At 41.4% G+C, this 20,999-nt stretch overlaps 1 protein-coding gene across 1 annotated transcript in view; it reads left to right on the forward strand.

The window, feature by feature from the left end:
• The window catches only part of prim2 (DNA primase subunit 2), a 212,204-nt gene that overhangs the window by 43,690 nt on the left and 147,515 nt on the right, over positions 1 to 20,999 (forward strand). The window contains exons 5-6 of the mRNA XM_087975924.1: positions 6,731 to 6,823; positions 19,934 to 20,071. Coding sequence (XP_087832050.1) covers positions 6,731 to 6,823; positions 19,934 to 20,071 — 231 coding nt within the window. The remainder of the gene's footprint in view (positions 1 to 6,730; positions 6,824 to 19,933; positions 20,072 to 20,999) is intronic.

A 20,999-nucleotide genomic window follows, 5' to 3' on the forward strand; every position in this document is an offset into this window, starting at 1 on the left:
GGAGAATGTGCAGACTCCACTCAGTCAGTCACCTGAGGCTGGAATCAAACCACGTCCCTTGTGCTGTGAGGCAGCAGTGCTAATTACTGAGCCACCGTGCAGAAGTCCTCATGTGTAAGTCATAAAAAGCTAGAGTCAGCAGGCAATAGGGAAGGCAAATCAAATGTTGACCTTTATTACAAAGAGAATGGAATAGAAAATAGGGAGGTCTTGCTGAAACTATACAAGGCACTAATCAGACCACCCCTAGAATGCTGTGAATTGTTTTGATCCTTTATTGAAGGAAAGATATACTGGCATTGTCTCCCCTTGTGGGAGAGTCTAGGATTGGCAGGCATAATCTCAGAATACTGGGTCGCTTATTTAAAACAGAAATGAAGAGGCATTTCTTCTTGGGTGAATGAATCTACATTGGAGAGGGCTGTAGATGCTAGGTCATTTAGTACAGGACTGAGAGATTTCAATCAGTAAGAGAAAAGGTAGCAAATTGTAGTTGTGCATTATCATGATCTCTTTGGTGGAGCAGCTCTTAGATGTATCAAAACATCAAAACATGCATGTTTCCTTATCCATCGTGACCACCTAGATTTGGAGATAAATCACTATTCTATCATTGTCGTTGGGTCAAAATCCCTTACCTGGAGCTCCCTTCCAAGTAGCACTGTAGCTGCAACAACGTATGTACCAAGTTCTGCAAAAGTTTATGAAGACTGCAATGAATGCTGGCCTTAGTGGAGGCACTTGCTTCAGAAGAATAAATATTTTAAAAAATTATAAGAGTCTGAGTTGCCTTTTTCAAAGTAGAATCTACTTGGTCTGTCACCTCTTGCTGTTTCTCCCACACCCTTACAATTTTCTCTCCCAAGTACAACTCTGTTCTTTTTTAAAAGCTACTGTTGAAACTGTTTCTATTGTTTGTACCTCTAAATTCATAGTTTGAAAGTCAGTGTAGACATGGAACTTCCAACAAAGGATTGTTTGTTGCCTTTCACTTCCAGGTATGGATTGTGGCTCATTGAAATTGAGTCGTTATACAGTGGAAGCCAAATAATGTCCCAAATAAAGACTTTGGGATTATGATCTTGATAGAATGAGGTGACATCTTTGAGATAAAAACCCCTCCAGCTTGGATGCTGGTTGCTGTGGATGTTTTTTCATTACCTTTTCTGAAAAATAAGAGCATTTCCAAAGAAGTCTTGTACTCTGTTTTAAAAATATACTGCAACAACAGCTGACTATATTGCATTTTATCATGGTACAATGACTCAAGGCACTTCCCAAAAGCATTATGATACAACTGACATGTAATTAATTGTTATTGATCTCTTCCTTTAGGCTGTAATGAATCTTTGTACATGTTTCTGCAGATAAGCATAATTGATAAATCACCAAGTTGAACAGCAGAATGTTTGTAACGTTATTTTGTACAATCTTTGATCAAAGTATTTAATATTTCTGTTCAACTAACTGACTTCAGATACTTTTTTCTGTCAAAGTCTGTTACTGTTAGCAATGCCAAATGACTTTTGAAACTGCCACGTGGGTTACCTATCTTGAAGGTGAAGGCAAGTCTGGGGAATTATAATTTATCTTCCTTTGAATATATTCACTTGTGTAGTTCAAAGGTAATTTTTTTTTGCTTAGAATTTGATTTGCCTTTTCAATGGAAAATTGTCTTGCTGACACGGCTGCCATAGAGTGGAATCAGTGTTGCATCCTTTGTCAGTTTTGTTGAAAATAGTGCAGCCAATTATAATCTGGTATGCACCGCCCTTTGAGGATAGAAGTTTTCCTGTGTAAGGTCCTCTCAAGATGTTGCAATTTTGTTTTAGATTCCCTACCATGTGGAAACAGGCCCTTCGGCCCAACAAGTCCACACCCACTCGGACCATTCCCCTACATTTACCCCTGACTAATGCACCTACCACTACGGGCAATTTCGTCTGGCCAATTCACCTAACCTGCACATCTTTGGACTGTGGGAGGAAACCGGAGCACCCGGAGGAAACCCACGCAGACACGGGGAGAATGTGCAAACTCCACACAGGCAGTTTGCCCAGGATGGGAATTGAACCCGGTTCGCTGGCGCTGTGAGGCATCAGTGCTAACCACTGTGCCACCCTAATGTTGGGTTCTATTAAGTGAAACCACATTAGAAAAGTACTGCACTATAACTCTACCATGTTCACAAGAAAAGTCTTATTTCTCAAATTCTTAACAAACAAATTGGAGATTTTAATAAAGGTTTATCTCTTTTCGAAGCTGTGAGATCCCTGCTACAAGGGAGTTCCTGGTGAATTATTTTACTGAACTTTCACTGTACTTGGAAGGAGGAACTTTAGCAAAAGAATTTGGAAGGTAGACTTCACCTGAAACAGAAATCAAATAAGTTGACAAATCCCAACACCCTTCCAAAAAAAATTATTGTATGGTAAACTTTGTAATGCAATTGTAATGTATTATGGATAATAAAATATTCATTTGAATTACAGTTGAACATAATTGCTTCATAATCTATAGATGCTAATTAACATTTTAGGGAATTGTACAACAAAATTAGATTTGTTTTCCGACAGTGTGAAAACAGGCCCTTCGGCCCAACAAGTCCACACCGACCCACCCAGGCCCATTTCCCTCTGACTAATGCACCTAACACTATGGGCAATTTAGCATGGCCAATTCACCTAACCTGCACATCTTTGAAATGTGGGAGGAAACCCACACAGACACGGGGAGAATGTGCAAACTCCACTCAGACAGTCGCCCAAGGCTGGAATCAAACCTGGGACCCTGGTGCTGCGAGGCAGCAGTGCTAACCACTGAGCCACTGTCCTGCCCCAAAAATATTGAACATAATGTTCTTTTACTTGATTTTGCCTTTTTTGTGATTGGTTAAAATAAACTTAAGTTTCTGAAAATTGCAATCCAGTTTATAATTTAAAACAAGCGAAGCTGCAATTTAAATTGCACACTGAAGTTGAATAATGAGGGTTATCTTTTACAGAAATTATATTTGGCTTATGTTACCTCTCTCTGGTACAATGTTTTGGAAATCAAGCCCCAAAATTTTTGGAGTTGTCAAAATAGTTAACAAAAAAATTCAAGTCTGCAGAATTTCCCAATTTACCTGGCTTTTAGATCTAGCTTGGTAGAAGGCATGGGCTGGGTTTCTATACTTGACAAGCGTTATGTTTTATTACAAATAATTGTATATGTCTAGTCAGAATGTATTTGTGAATTATGCAATCCCTATAATGTGGAAAGAGGCGATTTAACTAATTATGTCTACACCTATCCTCCGAAGAGCATCCCACTCAGACCCAGCTCCCTACGATATCCCTGTAACCCTACATTTACCCTGGCTAATCCACTTAGCCTGTATATCACTGGACACTACGGCCCATTTAGCATGGCCAACCCACCTAATCTGCAAATCTTTGGACTGTGGGAGGAGACTGTAGCACCCAGCAGAAATTCAGATACTGGGAGAACATGCGAACTACACGTACACGTACACGCACACACAATCCCTAAGGCTGGTATTGAACCTGGGTCCCTGGCACCATGAGTCAACAGTGCTAACCGCTGTGCTGCCTGTAAATAACTCCACTTGTTAACTCCACTTGTCTAACCCACCTAGAGCCTCCCTTTCTACATGTGTACTGTATACACACTGACCCAAAAGCATTGGTGTTGTGGGCAGGTGGAAATGCTGAGAAGGCAGTTCAGTGGTCCCACTTTCTGGGTTTGCTGTAATAATCTGATTGCTGATCAGGATGCTGCTTCTGGATCTTCTTTCCCAGAGGCTCAAGGTGACTGGTAACTTATAAAACTCTACACCTACTAACCTATGGTACATCTTTTCCCCTTTTTTTTTTAATCCCAACCCTACCACTTGCCATCCAGTGAATTAACTCATATTTCCCTAGAATGTAATCAGTGTAACCTTACCTTTTCTGTTAAATCACAGTCATTCTCGACAGCAAGCCTGTGTTATTTTAGGCACTTCATCTGTTGTCTGCTTTGGTTTAAAAAAAAGACTTGATTATTGTCTGATTCTGGCCCTCACCCAAAGACATGGGCAGATTTTATAGAGTACTGAATGATGTGGGCAATAGCGAGACATTTAGCATACTTGCACAAGAAGTCCAGCGAGGCATCTTTCAACATCAGGATCAACTTGTAATTTCTTTTAAGCAAGTTCTGGAAGTCATACTTTGATTTGTTTCTCATAACATTTGTGAACATAGGTTTCCAGTCACTTGCTTTTCATCAGCACTGGAAAGAGTTGATGATTTCACAGGCTAAAGGCAGGGAATTACGTTGATGGAGGCATGGGAACATTGGAACATTGAAAGGAAAGAACAGAAGAAAAAGGCCTTTGAGGGTGTGTGTTCTAACAAAGATGAAATGACAAAGGAGATGTTAAAAGGCACAAAGTTGGTGATTATGGGGTTATAATAGATGGACTCTCAGCAATGTAAGTGTCATACCATAGCAACTTCATACCAGAGTTCCCAATGTCCAGGACTGAGAGAAGAGTTTGATGTTTATGTTTTGAAATTAATTTTGTGCCAAAAATTGAGCTAGCTTAATTATTTTACAAAGTGAGTGTTGATTGATCAATAATAATGAATTGGAACTGGGGTGGAAACACTGTGACTGTGAGTATAACTGTAAGACAAGTGTAGTCCTGCAGTATTTGACAGCTTGTGATATTGCAAATAAAGGATTGCATTGAATGCACCTAAACGGTGCTTTTCTAGTCATTGAAATTGCGCTAAATTGTTTATTTTCTAAGGCATTCAGGAAAAGGCACTTAGTAAAGTACAAGAGACTCCTTGGAAAGTAAGCTATCAATGCTTTCAGTTTTGACTTTTTATATTTATGCACCTCTGTAATTTGGCATACATGGAAACTGCACTTTTTTTAGACAATTATATTTATGTGCAGTTATTTCCAACTCTTAAGGCATCATGCTGAAAGAAATGCAAATATTTTACAAGTGGCTGCAAGTTGGATTCATGGAAATGTAGAACTTGTGCCATTGAAGAGGTCGGTACCAATTAATGGTTTGAAACTAAGATTGATAGATTTTTGTTTGGTGAGTATATTGGACTTTGTGACCCAAGGCAGGTAGATGGAAGTTTAGGTCCTAATCATTTGTACTTTAAATGAATGATGGAATAAATTTAAGGGGTTGGATGGCCTCCACTGTTTGTTTTCTATCTTAAATGGATAGTTTGTATGGTACTTCAAAAGTTGAACTATCTAACCAAGGCAGCCAATGCATGGAACATCACCGACTACAAGTTCCCCTCCAGTCCTGCATCATCCTGACTTGGAACTGTATTGCTATTCCTTCACTGTTACTGGATCAAAATCCTGGGACTTCCTTCCTAAGAGCACTGAATATACCTACACCTTTAAACCTGCAGTGGTTTAAGAAAGCAGCTCAACACCATCTAATCCGGGGTGTTTAAGGATGGGTATCAAATGCTGGCCTAGCCAGCATCACCCACATCCTATAACATAGTGCCTCACCCCCTCTTTGAGGAACAACAAACGAAAGCTCATTGGCTCAGTGTAGTGCCCAGTGGCAAAGTGATGGCTCTGGTCCCTTACTTAAGAAAAGTTTCCCATAAAGGTAGAGTGCTGTCTGGCTTGGATTTTGCATTTCCCAATTTTCCTAATTTAATTTTGTGCCAATTCATATTGTCCAGCAACAGTAATGTTGTCAGCTTAGCTTCAGAGTAATTCACCTCAAATGTGTCAAAGACAGCAACCCAGGATGTGGAAGCCAGATTCTGATTCACTTCTGAGTCACATGACAGAAAGAAACTGAAATAAAGATTGCTATCTATAAGGCAGAAGCTGATTAATGAATTTGTAATTATTTTTCTTAGTTCTAATAGTATGTGGAATTTTGTTTTTTAATTTCACGACCAGAGAGATTTTACTAATTGTGACTTGAGATATTTAATACCCAGACACTCCTCAATCAATCATTCAAATCTTTTTCTTGGTCTTCTAGAACAGCATAAATGAATATAATAAAAATAATATTTAAGAAGTGGGAGTTTACAAATTGAAGTGATTTCCAGTTTCCCATCCTGCACAGTGTGCTTCTCTTTCTGTGCATGTATGGATGCCAGAAGCTCCCATTGGTTTCACACTGAACTGATGGCAAACTCTTACAGTCTTGCTGTTAAGAGTTCTCCATTGATTGAGTGATAAAATCTAGGCCATTACTGCATTAATTTAATAAATTTGGTGAGATGGGAGGATTTCATGGTTACAAACCTTTGGCATGATATTTCTCGGTTGCCTTGCTTTTGAGAACAAAATTTTTGTCTAGTGGTTCAGGAAAGAATTTGCTCCTATGTTTTTTTCGTTGCACTGAAACTGCATGCCTGGAATTCTGTTGATGTGTGGGTCGTATTGGAAACATTGATTCTGAAATATTCAAAAACGGCTTGATTCATTAGAAATTACAGCTTATTTTCTCTTTATTCTCCAAAGTGCTAAGTTGGCAGGTGACTTTAGTAGACACATGCTTTTCTGTCGGCCATCTGAGTACTTTATCATCCAGATCAGTATGTTGTTTGGGCAGCCATTTGTGGTGCTCCTATGTAATTCCATTTTCCTTGCCATGGACAATGTGGGATGTGTTGAGTTGCTGGTGCTTGCGAAAACCAAATCTTGACCTCAGTAATGATTTTTATTTCAGATTGAAACAAAGGAAAAAGAAGATGTGAAGATGAAACTGGCTGCTTCGGGTGGACACAGCTCAGTTAAAATAGATGAATGGTTGTTTTACAAGGTAAGAGCACAATGTATCCCGGAACGTGTTTGACTCCTGTGAACTTTTTAAAAATGTCCTTTTCTCTTTTTCTCCCTTTTTCTTTTCTTTTCATTTTCCCACAAATGTTTGTGTCTGATTAGCAGCCCAAATTTATACAAATATTTGAACTTTCAGACATGTGAATTTTAGAAATATTTGTAAAGAGATGTTATCTGAATACATTATGGACAATGTCCTTGGTACTGTCATTTGTTGAGCTGAGTCAGTGCCTGCCTTCCTTATTGAGATCTTAAATCACTGTTAATTTGATGGTATAAACCTGAAATCATGTGACACTATCATATTTCAAGCCCATCCTTTAGGTTTCATTTTAGCATTTGAAATAGTTTGTAGATATCTGAATGCTTTTGGCCTAGACTGCGAGCTAGCATATGTTAGTGTGGTCAGCCTCTGTTCATAGCAAAAGAAGCTGGGCTCTCTGAAAGAGCATTAGCCACTTACAGATACTGTGCCAAAGTTAGAAAATTTTAAAAAATGCACTGATTAGGCTAACCTAAACAGCAAAGATTGGAAATGTTTGTCATCAATTTTGAGATTTAAAAAAATGGCTTGTGGGTATCATTTGTCCATCCCTGATTGCCCTTGAGAAGATGATGATGGTGGTGCTGAAATGCCTGCAGTTACTTTGTTTTCATAGATTATGGAGTTATAGAGATCTACAGCACAGAAAAAGGCCTTTCAGCCCATGTGCCTGTGCTGGACTATAAAAACCACCTAACTATTTTAATCCCATTTTTCGGCCCATACCCATGTATCCTTTGACATTGAGCATCTGACTACTTATAAATGTTGCATCATGTTGTTTTCTTTTACTTATATCTGTTTCCTTCATAGATTTTTTTTCCCCGTCTTGCTTATTATCTTTAAAATATAATTTATTAATTTTATTGTTAAAGTTTATTAATTGTTTAAAGTCTTTATTTATGGAATGAGGCCAACACTGGCTGGGCTGACATTTATTGTCTATCTCTCATTGCCCTTGAGAAGGTGGTGATGAGCTGCCTACTTGAACCTCTCAATTTATTTGTGTAGGTACTCCTACAATACCATTAGGAAAGGAATTATAAGTAATAAATAAATTTGAGTACAATAAGACAGATGAGGTACTACATCTGCACAATTTGGAAGCTTCTGTATGCTGGTACAGTCCACAGCAAACACATATGCAGTAAGTGTCTGTATCTGAAGAATTTCAGCTCAGAGTTTCAGTTGGAGCATTAGAGCAGGAATTGGCTACTCCTTGAGCCTGCTCTGCCATTCTCGGTAATGGCTGATCATCCGTTTCAAAGCCACATTCCTATACTATTCACATATCCTTTGTTATGATCTGAAGCTAGAAATCTATCGATCTCTATCTTAAATTTAGTTAAAGGCTGAGTGGTTGCAGAGCTCTGGAATAAAGAATCTTAAAGATTCACCACCCTCTGCATGAAGGAATTCCTCCTTGTGTAGATTGTGAATAGCTTAACCTTTATTCTGAAACTATTCCCACAGCCATGGGAACCATCCTTCATGTATCCACTGTCTGTTTCTTTAAGTTTCTGTGAGATCTCCTCCCATATTTTAATCTTCCAAGAATACAGGCGTAGTCTCCTTAGTATTTCCACATATGACACGGGTGGCACGGTGGCACAGTGGTTAGCACTGCTGCCTCACAGTGCCAAAGGCCCGGGTTCAATTCCCACCTCAGGCGACTGACTGTGTTGAGTTTGCACATTCTCCCCGTGTCTGCATGGGTTTCCTCCGGGTGCTCCAGTTTCCTCCCACAATCCAAAAATGTGCAGGTTAGGTGAATTGGCCATGCTAAATTGCCCGTAGTGTTAGGTGAAGGGGTAAATGTAGGGGAATAGGTCTGGGTGGGTTGCGCTTCGGAGGGTCGGTGTGGACTTGTTGGGCCGAAGGGCCTGTTTCCACACTGTAAGGAATCTAATCTAAAAATCTAATCTAATCTAAGCCTGGTAAACCTCTGCTGAACTCGCTTTATGGCAAGAATATCCTTCCTGTGATAAGGACGCAGAATTGCACATAACATTCCAGGTGCAGTCTCACCAGTGTTCTAACAATTGAATCAAGTCAACTCTGTTCCTGAACACACATCCTGAGCTGCAGACACTGTGATACATCTAGGAGCAAGTTACCTGGATGTTTTATTCTTGGAAGTGATCACACCCTTATGATTTGGTTGGTTGGGAGGGTGTGATTGCAAGTGAAGCAGATAAGGCGATCAAGAAGGTGGGATCCTATCTAATTGTCCAACAGATTAAGGTTCTTTTCACCTTGTTTGGATGAGAGCATGGGCTGCAGATTTGATGGGTTAACTATCCATGATGTGAATGGGGAGAAGGAAAAAGAAGTGTGTTTGTAGGGGACAGTATAGTGAGGGATATTGATGCCTTTCTCCATCATGAAAAGAGTGTGTCCAAAAATCAGTGTTGCGTGTCCTCTCCAGGGTTTGTGCCACGTAGTCAGGGCTGGATGGGAGGAGAGGATCTGGTCTTTGTGATGCATGTAGAAACTAAAAGCATTGGCAGAAAAAGGAAATAGATTCTGGGCATTCAATACGAGATATTGGCATCAAATTATGAAACTGCGTCAAAGGTAATAACGTTTAGATTCTTACCTGAGCCGTGTGCAAGTTAGCATAAGGCAAATAAGATTAAAGAAATTAACGTTTGTCTCAAAGAATGATGTGACAGAAGTGGGTTGTGGTTTTAGTGGCACTGGCACCAGTACTGGGGATGTGTGTAGCGTTCAGAACAAAACTGGTGAACTGAACAGAAATAAATATGATCTGATGAACATTACACAAAATGGCTATAACATACCTAATTTCTGTTGTTCATTATGGCATCTTCATTAGCGTGTAATAAGCCCACATGCACCCTTACAATACTCACATGTATTTATATTAACTATTTGAGTTTTCTTAGAAGTTACTCTGCATTCTCCTTTTCAATACCTTCTTTTGTTTAAAAATCTCTCTTATGAAAACAAAGGATTTTTTGGTCCAATGGGTTCTTGTGCTAGCTTTTTGAAAGGTTATCAATTTTTACAACTCTCTTCTTTCTCTGTAGGCTTATGTTTTTTTCCAAGTATTTAGTTTGCTTTTGAAATGTAATATAACATCTACTTCTACTTCTACCACTCTTTCAGGAGTGTGTTCCAGAATATAACTTAGCATTTTAAAAAAAACTTAATTACACTGAATCTTTTGCTAGTTACAGTAAATTGTCTCAATCTGCAAAGTCACGAATCATGAATAGACTTTTCTGCACCAAAAAATAAGTAACAAAAATCAACGTTAGCAGACAAAAATTGTGTATCCACAATATTTTGAACCAATTTAACTTTTTTCCAATATGTTCTGAGGGAGTTCTCAGGGATGGAACCCTTGCAGATACAGAGGAATCGCAATCTTAAATGAGTTCTCTGCTTTCTTACCCTCGTGACAATGAAAACAATTTCTACTCAGAAACTTTACTAGAATTGTCATGATTTTGCACACCTCTGCTCACTATTCCCCATAACCTGAGCTTTGAGGAGAATAACTGCAGTTTCCACAATCTCCCCCTATTATTTATGCCCTTTATTCCTGGTACCTTTCTGCAAAATCTTCTCTGTTGCTGCTCAGGGCTTTGACAGCCTTGTGCCTAATACTTAGAGTCATACAGCAATCTAACCAATCCATGTTGAACAGAATCCAAAACTAAACTAGTCCCACCTGCCTGCTCCTTGCCCATACCTCTCCAAACCTTTCTTATTCATGTACTTCTCCAAATGTCTTTTAAACATTGTAAGTGTGCCCACATCCACCACTTCCTCAGGAAGTTCATTCCACGTGCAAACCACCTTCTGTGTTTAAAAAACCAAGCCTCTCGTGTCTTTCTAAAATCTTTACTGGATTTAAATCACTGTTCTAGAAGAGCTTTCTGTTCTTATTTTTAACAAAGTAAACGTATTTGGAGCTAGCCAATGCTCATCTGCAACTACTGATAATCTAAAATTCAAACATTATTTTAACACTTGGTAAGATGGCGGCGATTCTATAGAACTACCGTGGACAGCTCTGCCTACCAATCAAGGCATACTGGTGTTTCTTAGGAGAAAGTGAGGACTGCAGATGCTGGAGATCAGAAATTTAAAAAGGGGTTGCTGGAAAAGCGCAGCAGGTCAGGCAGCATCAAAAGAGAAGGAGAATCAGTGTTTTGGGCATAAGCTGTTCAGGAATGAGGAGGGTGTGCCAAGCAGGCTAAGATAAAAGGTAGGGGGGAGGGGCGTTGGGAATGCGATAGGTGGAAGGAGGTTAAGGTGAGTGTGATAGGCCGGAGAGGGGGTGTGGACGGAGAGGTCAGGAAGAAGATTGCAGGTCAAGAAGGCGGTGCTGAGTCTGAGGGCTGGGACTGAGAAAAGGTGGGGGGAGGGGAAATGAGGAAGCGGGAAAAATCCGCATTCATCCCCTGTGGTTGGAGGGTTCCTAGGCGGAAGATGAGTCGCTCTTCCTCCAGGCGTCGTGTTGCCATGGTCTGGCGATGGAGGAGGCAAGGACCTGCATGTCCTTGTTGGAGTGGGAGTGGGAGTTAAAGTGTTCAGCCATGGGGCGGTTGGGTTGGTTGATGCGGGTGTCCCAGGGCTGTTCTCTGAAATGTTCCGCAAGTAGGCAGCCTGTCTTCCCAATGTAGAGGAGGCCACATCGAGTGCAGCGGATGCAATAGATGATGTGTGTGGAGGTGCAGGTGAATTTCTGATGGATATTGAAGGATCCCTTGGGGCCTTGGAGGGAAGTGAGGGGGGAGGTGTGGGCGCAAGTTTTGCATTTTTTGCGGTTGCAGGGGAAGGTGCCGGGAGTGGAGATTGGGTTGGTGGGTGTGGATCTGATAAGGGAGTCGCGGAGGGAGTGGTCTTTCCGGAATGCTGATAGGGGTGGGGAGGGAAATATATCCTTGGTGGTGGGGTCCGTTTGGAGGTGTCGGAAATGACGAAGGGTGATCCGATGTATCTAGAGGTTGGTGGGGTGGTAGGTGAGGACTAGTGGGGTTCTGTCCTGGTGGCGATTGGAGGGGCGGGGTTCAAGGGCGGAGGAGCGGGAAGTGGAGCAGATGCGGTGGAGAGCATCGTCAACCACGTCTGAGGGGAAATTGCGGTCTTTGAAGAAGGAGGCTATCTGGGTTGTTCGGTATTGTAATTGGTCCTCCTGGGAGCAGATGCGGCGAAGGCAAAGGAATTGGGAAAATGGGATGGCGTTTTTACAGGGGGCAGGGTGGGAAGAGGTGCAATCTAGGTAGCTGTGGGAGTCGGTCGGTTTATAGTATACGTCCGTGTTGAGTCGGTCGTCCAAGAGAGAGAGATGGAGAGGTCTAGGAAGGGGAAGGAGGAGTCTGAGACAGTCCAGGTAAATTTGAGTTCGGGGTGGAAGGTGTTAGTAAAGTAGATGAACTGTTCAACCTCCTCGAGGTAGCGCCGATACAGTCATCCATATTTGTTAACATTTGGGAGTGCGAAGGATGCCAAAGGGAAATGGAGTGAGCAAATAGCAGCAGGGAGGACACTCCCCTACAGCAGCAACAGTAGCATCTCCTGAACCCTCCCCACCCAGACCTGGCAGACTCTCAGGAATTGGCTGCGGAGATGGAGAGACTTGCCTTGAATGTTGGGACTGCGATTGAGGAGATCCCCGGGGAGACTCGTGCCCAGGTCTAGCTCATTGCATCCATGCTGCAGAAGGATAAACAGGGGATTCAGGGCCACGGGAGCGGCTGGAAGAGGTGGAAGGTCGAACCAAGGCCTCGGAAGCGGTGATGGAGTCCTCATCTAGTCTGATCCAGGTGCTGGAGTGAAAGGCCTTGTGAGACCACATCGATGACCTTAAAAATCGAGGTTAGAGGATAAACCTTTGAATCGTAGGGCTCCCAGAAGGTGAAGAAGGTGAGCAGCCAGTCAGCTTCTTTGAAAGCTGGCTGCCGAAGTTTTTGGCCTTGTGTTTGAGTCCAGCAGGCTGCAGATTGAAAGGGCTTATCGGGTTACAGTGCACAGGTCAGGGCCGGTGCAGCAGTCCCGCCTGGTTCTCGTACACTTCCACTTATATAAGTACAAGCAAAAAGTAATAGAAGCATCCAGATCCCTGGGAAAAGATCCACAGGCACTGCTGCACAAAGGGTCGAAAATCATGTTTTTCCAGGATTTCTCAAAGCTTTAATTCGAACAAGGAAGTCCTTCGATGAAGTTAAAAAGAGGCTGAGGAACCTGGGTATCCAGTACTCCGTGATGTACCCTGCAGTGCTCCGTTTCTGCCACGAGGACTAAGTTTATACATTTGACTCAGCGGATAAAGCTAAAAACTTTGTAGGTACTTTAAAATAGATGGACTGGCCTCAAGAATACGGTTAATGTTTGTCCTCTTTTCCTTCTTTCCCCAGGTTTTCCCTCCTTTTTCTTTCTTTCTCCCTTCTAATTTCTTTTTTGGAAAAAAATTCCTTGGAATATGTTGTTCTTTTTTTTATAACTGGATTTTCTGATGGGAAATTTTGTGGATGTTCTTTGTTGTCTCCACCTTTTTTGTGTTTGCTCTCTTTCTCTTTTAGTCACAAATAGGGGTGACATGAAGCCAGCGATGAGTGGAGTGCTTATCCTGACTTGTCTTTTTTCTATTGATTTAGGGATCATCTCCTTGTTTTGTTCTCTCGCCTAAGGCTGGGACACAGTCCAGGCTTGAAGGAGCTGTGAGGGAGGGGATGGTAGGGTGAGTGCCCCTATGGGCAGGGGGTAGAGTCTTTTGTTCATAGTTTTATAGTTGGTTTTCTTTGTAGTTTTTCTAGTAGTAATAGTTGTTTATAGTTATGATAGAGTAGTTTTTGTTTACGTAATTCTTGACTCTGAGTCGTTATTTACCTGTGCTCGGTGCTTTACAATTAGGGTTCTCCCTCCCAGGGATTCAAGGGTCTCTGAAAGGGGATATGGCTAAGTGTCTTATTAAATGGTGCATCAAGGAAAGTCATTCACCTGTTAAAAGGAAAAATATGCTTTCTAGCCTTAAGAGGAAAAGGGTTGATATCGCTTTCTTGCAGGAAATCCATCTTGATGATGGGGAACACCTGAAGTTACAACAGGGGGGTTATGACCGGGTGTTCTTTTCATCCTTTACTACTAAAAGTAGGGGAGTGGCGGTACTTATCCAGAAAAATCTTCTGTTCACATTATTAGAGCAGGTGAAAGATGAGCAGGGATGGTTTGTGATACTTAAAGCCCTGATACATGGGAGCAATATGGCATTTTAAATGTCTACTGTCCTCTGGCGTATCCCCTCAAACTTTTGATTAGTGCTTTCTCTAAGCTGAATGCCCTTGGAACATGACACATTATTATTGGGGGGGGGGGGGAGATTTTAATTGTCTTTTGGATCTGATAGAATGCCTTGTGGGCCCCTAACTATTTCTTCGCAGGCCAAGCAGGTGGCTGACTTATACAAGGAGTTGGGGTTGGTGGACATTTGGAGATGTCTTCACACTACCAGCAGGGACTTCACCTTTTTTTCAAACCCACATAAATGTCACAGGCGGATTGATCTCTTTCTTTTTCTGGCTCCCTCGGCCCTTTTGGATTCAGTTATGGGTTGTAAAATTGGAAAAATAGCTATCTCTGATTAAGGAGGTTTGGAGGTTAGGGCCAAGAGTGAGGGGCTAGGTTTGTGGTACTGGTGTTTGGACACTTTTCTCCTGAAGGATTCCAAATTTGTGGAATGCATTTTGAAGGGGTTTCAGGGAATCTTGACCATTAACTCAGGCACAACTAGTAGTCTGCCTATGCTATGGGAGACTGCTAAGGCCTTTGCTAGGGGATTAGGTATTTCCTATTTGGCTGGCCAGAAATAACAGAAGGGGGAACAGTAGTGTCTACTTGAGACTCAGTTGAAAGCCACCGAGGTGGCTCATTTTGCGCGGCCTTTGGTGACTAAGCTACAGCTGATCACAGCCCTCCAGGCTGCCTTGAATTCAATACTGACACCAAACACAAAGAAAGAACTTGCTTTTGTTAGACAAAGGCAGTTCAAGTATGGGGATAGGCCAAGGAAGTATTTAGTGTACCTGACTGGGAAAAAGTGTGCTCCCCAGTCCATTACTGCAATCCGAGACAGCGCCAGGGTCCTTATGTACGATGCCCCAAGGATTAATGAGGCTTTTTGGAGTTTTTACTCTGAATTGTATCAGTCTGAAGGTTGTGAGGATAGGAGGGGTAAAATGGAGGCCTTTTTTTAAGAACCTGGACCTCTCAGGGGTAACCTTGGAACAGATCTCTCTCCTTAATGCCCCCTTGACAGTTCAGGAAATACAGGAGGCAGCTAGGCAACTTCAGAGTGGCAAAGTGCCTGGCCCTGATGGTCTCCTGGGTGAGTTTTATAAGGAGTTTATAGGGATTCTGTCAGGGCCGATGTTGGAGATGTATAATCACTCTTATATGAATGAATGCTTACCACCATCTTTGAGAGAAGCTAATATTTCCTTAATTCTTAAGGGGACGGTTCCTGAGGATTGTGCTTCATACAGGCCCACCTCTCTATTAAATTCAGATTTCAAGATTGTCTAAGATCCTGGTGCTGAGATTGGAAAAGGTGTTACCCCATATTGTTTAAGAGGACCAGACAGGCTTTATAAGGGGCTGTAGGTCCTCTAATAATATTAGAAGGTTGCTGAATGTGGTCCAAGCTTGTCAGCAATGATTGATTATGGGGTTAGTGATTTCCTGAGATGCAGAGAAAGCATTTGACCAAGCGGAATGACTTAGAGCGGTTTGGGTTTGGTGGGGTCTTTGCTAGGTGGGTGGAGGTTTTATATTACCACCCCAGGGTTGGAGGATTTGAGCTACAGGGAGAGGCTGGACAGGCTGGGGCTGTTTTCCAGGCAAAAGTGAGGACTGCAGATGCTGGAAACCAGAGTTTATATTAGAGTGGTGCTGGAAAAGCACAGCAGGAAAAACAACGTTTCGGGCAAAAGCCCTTCATCAGGAATAGAAGGGGCTGTTTTCCATTGAGCATCGGAGGCTGAGGGGTGACCAGATTGGGTTGGGATATTTGGTCGGCATGGACGGGTTCGACCAAAGGGTCTGTTTCCATGCTGTACATCTCTATGACTCTGGCCGCGATCATCACCAATGGGGTGAAGTCTGGGAATTTTAGGATTGGTAGGGATAGTCATCAAGGCTGCCCCCTTTCACCCTTGTTGTTTATGTTGGTGATAGGACCATTGGCAGAGGCCATTCGTCAGAACGTCTACATAACTGCTCCGGATGTGGGATTGAGGGCACACAAGATTACGCTGTATGCGGATGATGTTCTTCTGTTTTTCTCAAACCCGATGACCTCTGTACCCCATTTGATACAATGTATCAATTCATTTGGGGCTATTTTAGGATATAAGCTCAACTTTGCAAAATCGGAGGCTATGCCTTTGGGGAACCTTAAGGATGTGCCAGAAGTTGGCCCTAAGTTCCCTTTTAAGTGGTCACGGGTGGGGTTCCGATACCGAAGCATTTTTATACCCCCAAGCCTGATTGGTTATTTCGGACTAACTTTGCTCACTTGATCGACAATATTAGGCGGGATCTCCAGAGATGGGACGTTCTTCAATTTCATGGTTGGGCCGAATATCTCTCATTAAGATGAATGTTCTTCCTCATTTGCTTTATCCCATGCGTATGCTCCCTATAATGTTTCCCAGGTCAATGTATGGAAACTTATGGGATGGTTTGGCTCCTTTGTCTGGCATTGTGGGTGGCCCCTTATCAAACTTATGAAATTGCAGTTGCTTCAAGGAGGGGGAGGAGTTGATTTCCCAGACATCAGGAGATATCAGTTGAGTCCTTTGTCTGCAATTGGGTAGGTAACTCAATATGGCTGGATATTGAGGCTTCCCAGGCAGAGTGCCCTCTTTTAACCTGTTGTTCCTGGATAGGACGAGAACACTTATTAGTACGGTCAAGACATGGAGGGCAATGCATTAGAGTGAGGGTTGCTTATCCAAGACTTCGCCACTTACGCCTATAGTTTGTATGCCCGGGTTCCGACCAGGGCTGATGGACTCAGGGTTCAAACTATGGGCAGCGAGAGGCGTTTCCAGTTTGGGAGACTGGTTTGAGGGGGAGGTTATGATGTCTTTTGAGCAACTGAAACGCAAATACAGGTTGCCCAGCAGAGACCTGTTCTGTTTTTTTCATGTTAGGGATTTCATCCAGAAGAAGACTACGCTTCTTACTAAGCCCTATAAGCCTGATACAGAGAGGTTGTTGCTATGTTCCACAAGCACCCTTTTGGTTTGTGCTCTCTATCGCCTGCTGGGCTGCGGGGCTTGGCAGGATCTTAACTGGTTATGAGGTCTGGGAGCAAGAGCTAGGAGTGGAGATCTCTTCTGATATATGGGAGAATGCTTGAAAGATCTCAGTCTGTAATAGGACATGTGCTACGCAGTTAAAAGTTCTGCACAGGGTTCATCTGGCACTGGACCATCTGGCGAAGTTTAAAAAAGGGGCATCTCCAATGTGGCCCAAATGTAAATTAAGTGTAGGTACTCTTACCCTTTGCTTCTGGACATGCCACAGGCTTCGTATTTATTGGAGCGCCGTGGCGGGAGAGATAGGGAGGATATTGAGGACTGAAGTTAAAGTAGACTGCATATCTCTCCTCCTTAGGTCTACCAAATGTACCATCTTTAGACGGGTATGGGAAGAAACTATTTAATATTCTTGCATACTGTGCATGGAAGAATATTCTGATGAACTGGGTATCTGAGAAGCTGCTGGGGTTGCTGGGATGGCGGAAATTAATTATGGATTTTTGTTTTACAAACATGGTGCACCACACAATCGACCATTTTTATAAGACATGGCAGCCCTACTTGAGTTATTTGGAAATAAATTTGTAAGCTATCTTAACTAGGGCATTTGTTTAACCGGGATGGTTAGGTTTTTCAAGCCTTGGGCCTTGGAGGGGGGACTCCTGAGTTAATATGGGTATATATACAATGCTCCCGTTCCTCTGTTTGTGAACTTTGTGCCAAGCATAGATGTTTTGTATTGTGTGTGTTTTTGTGTTTTCTTTTGCTTTTCTGATTTTTGATCTATTAGTTATTTACCTATTTATTGGTGTTGCTTTGCACAGTGATAAGAGTTTGTTTTGTATTATAGGGTAGGTTAGTTGTTAGTAGACAGTAGTTGTAGTTTGAGTTTTTTTTCTCTTTATTGTACTGATATTTGTTATTGATTGTATTTTTCAATAATTTTATATGTTTGTAAAGTTTAAAAAAATTTGCTAATAAATATATTTACAAAAACAATTATTTTAACATAAATAATTTTATGTATCTTTGGTCACACCTCATCATTCAATCTTGCATGGACTTGTTACTGAGTGCAAAAGCACAATATTACATTTTAAAGAATCCCTACAATATTTGAACAGGACATTCAGCCCAACAAATCCATACTTGCTCTCCAAAGAGCATCCCACCAAGATTCACCCCCATACCCTGTATTTCCCATGGCTAATCCACCCTAGACACTATGGGCAATTTAGCACGGATAATCCACTTAACCTGAACATCTTTTGACTATGGAAGGAAACCATAGCACCCGGAGGGAACTCATGCAGACTCCGGGAGAACATGCAATTTCCAAGCTGACGATCACCCGAGGCTGGAATTGAACCTGGGTCCCTGGTGCTGTGAGGCAGCAATGCTAATCGCTGAGCCACCGTGCTCCATCGTTTGGAGAGGAAGTATATGGTGTCCTTGCAAGTGGTACAGCACAGAATTACCAAGCAATACCCTAATACCAGAAATACCCAGGGATTAACTGCCTAAATACAGAAGGCATGTTGTAGAAACATGGTATTTCCTTTACTCAAAGGTTCAGGAATTGACACACATGATAAAAGTAATTGTTGGAGCATAATGATAGGGACTGATTTGGTGGGGAACAGGGTTGTGTTAGGAGCCTAAAAGGAGTACCACAACCCTCACGTTAGATTTAGGCTGTTGGTGAATTTGGGAAGCACTTTTCTGAATGGTGGCTCGTGCAATGTGGATTTTCGTTTCAAAGTGCTATGACTGGTGGGTCAATTGAAATTATTAGGAGAGATTGACTGTTGTTCATTCTGAATATCAAAGGCAGATAAATAGAGACATATTGAACCAAATGTATTGAACAGACTTGTAGCATTGAATGACTTACAGATGATCCTATGTACTATGCTTGCCATTTGGCTTTTGTACTATTATTGATAAAGCAGAAACAGATTGGAATAGAAAACTTGCACATCTCTGTTACAAGAATTGGCCTCTAATTGACTGTAGGATAAACTGGTTCAAAGCGTTTTCCTCAAAGGAATGCAGCTTGTAACATAAAGCATGTTTATACATTTCTCCATTTTAGTGGCAGACAGCTTTCCCTAATGGAGACCCTTTATGCCCATTAAGTAAAGGCTATCAAAATGCTACATGCATTGTGAGGTATAATGCTCCAGTTATTGCACCCTCTGGCTTAGTTTAACTGATACCATGAGACCTCTGCTGCTGCAGGAGCTCAGTCATTGCAAGGAGAAGTGAGTACTATATTTGCCATTAAAAATTAACGAGGTGGTAATTTTCAATTTACTTGAATTGAAGTAATTTGAAAGCCAAACTTAATCAATTCGCAGTCCTTGTTTCTTAGAAGGAGACAATTACTGTTCCTTTCGTGCTCTTGCATTCTTTCCCAGCATCAAGGCCAGTACTTGGTCAATTAATTAAAGAATCATTAATCTTTATATTTTAACAATTATTGTAATACATTGCTGCTGATTTTAACATCCACTTTTAAATTAGCAAAAGGTCTGATTTTCTGTGTTTAGTCAAGGTTGCTTAAGATGAACTGTTAAGATTTGGAATAAATGCTGTTGTTTCAAGGAGCCCGTTAGTTGTGATGTAGAGCTCTGAGAATTATGTAGTTTACTCAAATTTATGTTAGTCTAATTTTCAAATTTAGTGAAGATTGATTTTGTACATAATTTTTGCAGATTTTCAACATTTTTCTCTTTGACTCCACCAGGTCCCTTTTACTGATGCTCTTGAGCTGGTCCGAGTTCGGAAGGTGTTTGTTAAAAATGGCTTTGCATATATACCTCATCCAGAGATAGTAATTATAGTTCTGAATGAATTCCGACAGCGGCTTTCCAAGTCTTTGGCAGTAAGTATCTTTGATTTTAAATGAGAGCTTGTTTCTTATGTTGGTTCAATGGGACTTCCTCCTTTGTTTGTCTTTTGAAATAAATAAAGAGAGAAATGACACTGCTTTGGTTGCTGTTCTGTATAAAGCTGCCCATCAAGTCTTTGGTTACTCCTGAATTAATTACTTTATGTTGTTCATGTTACATGTGATGTTACAACTGAGTTTGATGGAGTACCCTAATTTCTTTCCAGTCATACTCCTCAACTAGTCATAAGAAATATTAAATTTAACCAGAATTGTGATGTAGCCAATTATACAGTTTTTAAAATCTACCTGGTTTATGTAGCTACGTTGTAAATAGGAGCAGGAATAGGCCATTCAATAGTTTCTTTGAGCCTGCTTCATCATTCAATGCGATCATGGCTGATCATTGAGCTCAGTATCCTTACCCCGTTCCTTCCATGTCACTTCATCCTTTTAGCCTCAAGATTAATATCTAGTATTAGAAACAATTCAACCAGGTTTCTTTCATGATCAAAATAAAGAATGTTTTGTTACAAATAAAACTTAGTCAAATCTGCAAAGGCTCCTGATATAAAGACTAGGCAATGATAGATATAATGGTAGATCGGATAACACATACAGGATTAAACCCGAGGGACTGGGGGATTACGAATGTGACACCATTATTTAAGAAAGGGAAAAGATAACCCAGAAAACTACAGACTTAGCTTGACAACAGCAATGGGAAAACTGATAGAGGCCATAATACAGAAGATAAATATGCACTTAGAGAAAAATAAGTTAATGCTAGACAGTCAACATCGCTTTGTCTGGTCAGGTCAGGTCATGTCTGACAAATTTGATTAAATTCTTTGATGAGGTGATGCACACAATGGATGACGGTAATGCTGTGGCTGTTATATTTTTGATTTGATACAGGGCT

The sequence above is a fragment of the Chiloscyllium plagiosum genome, unplaced genomic scaffold (assembly GCF_037043375.1).
Source record: "Chiloscyllium plagiosum isolate Xiang-an unplaced genomic scaffold, Cpla_swu_hap1 HiC_scaffold_3, whole genome shotgun sequence".
In the NCBI taxonomy this organism is placed as follows: domain Eukaryota; kingdom Metazoa; phylum Chordata; class Chondrichthyes; order Orectolobiformes; family Hemiscylliidae; genus Chiloscyllium; species Chiloscyllium plagiosum.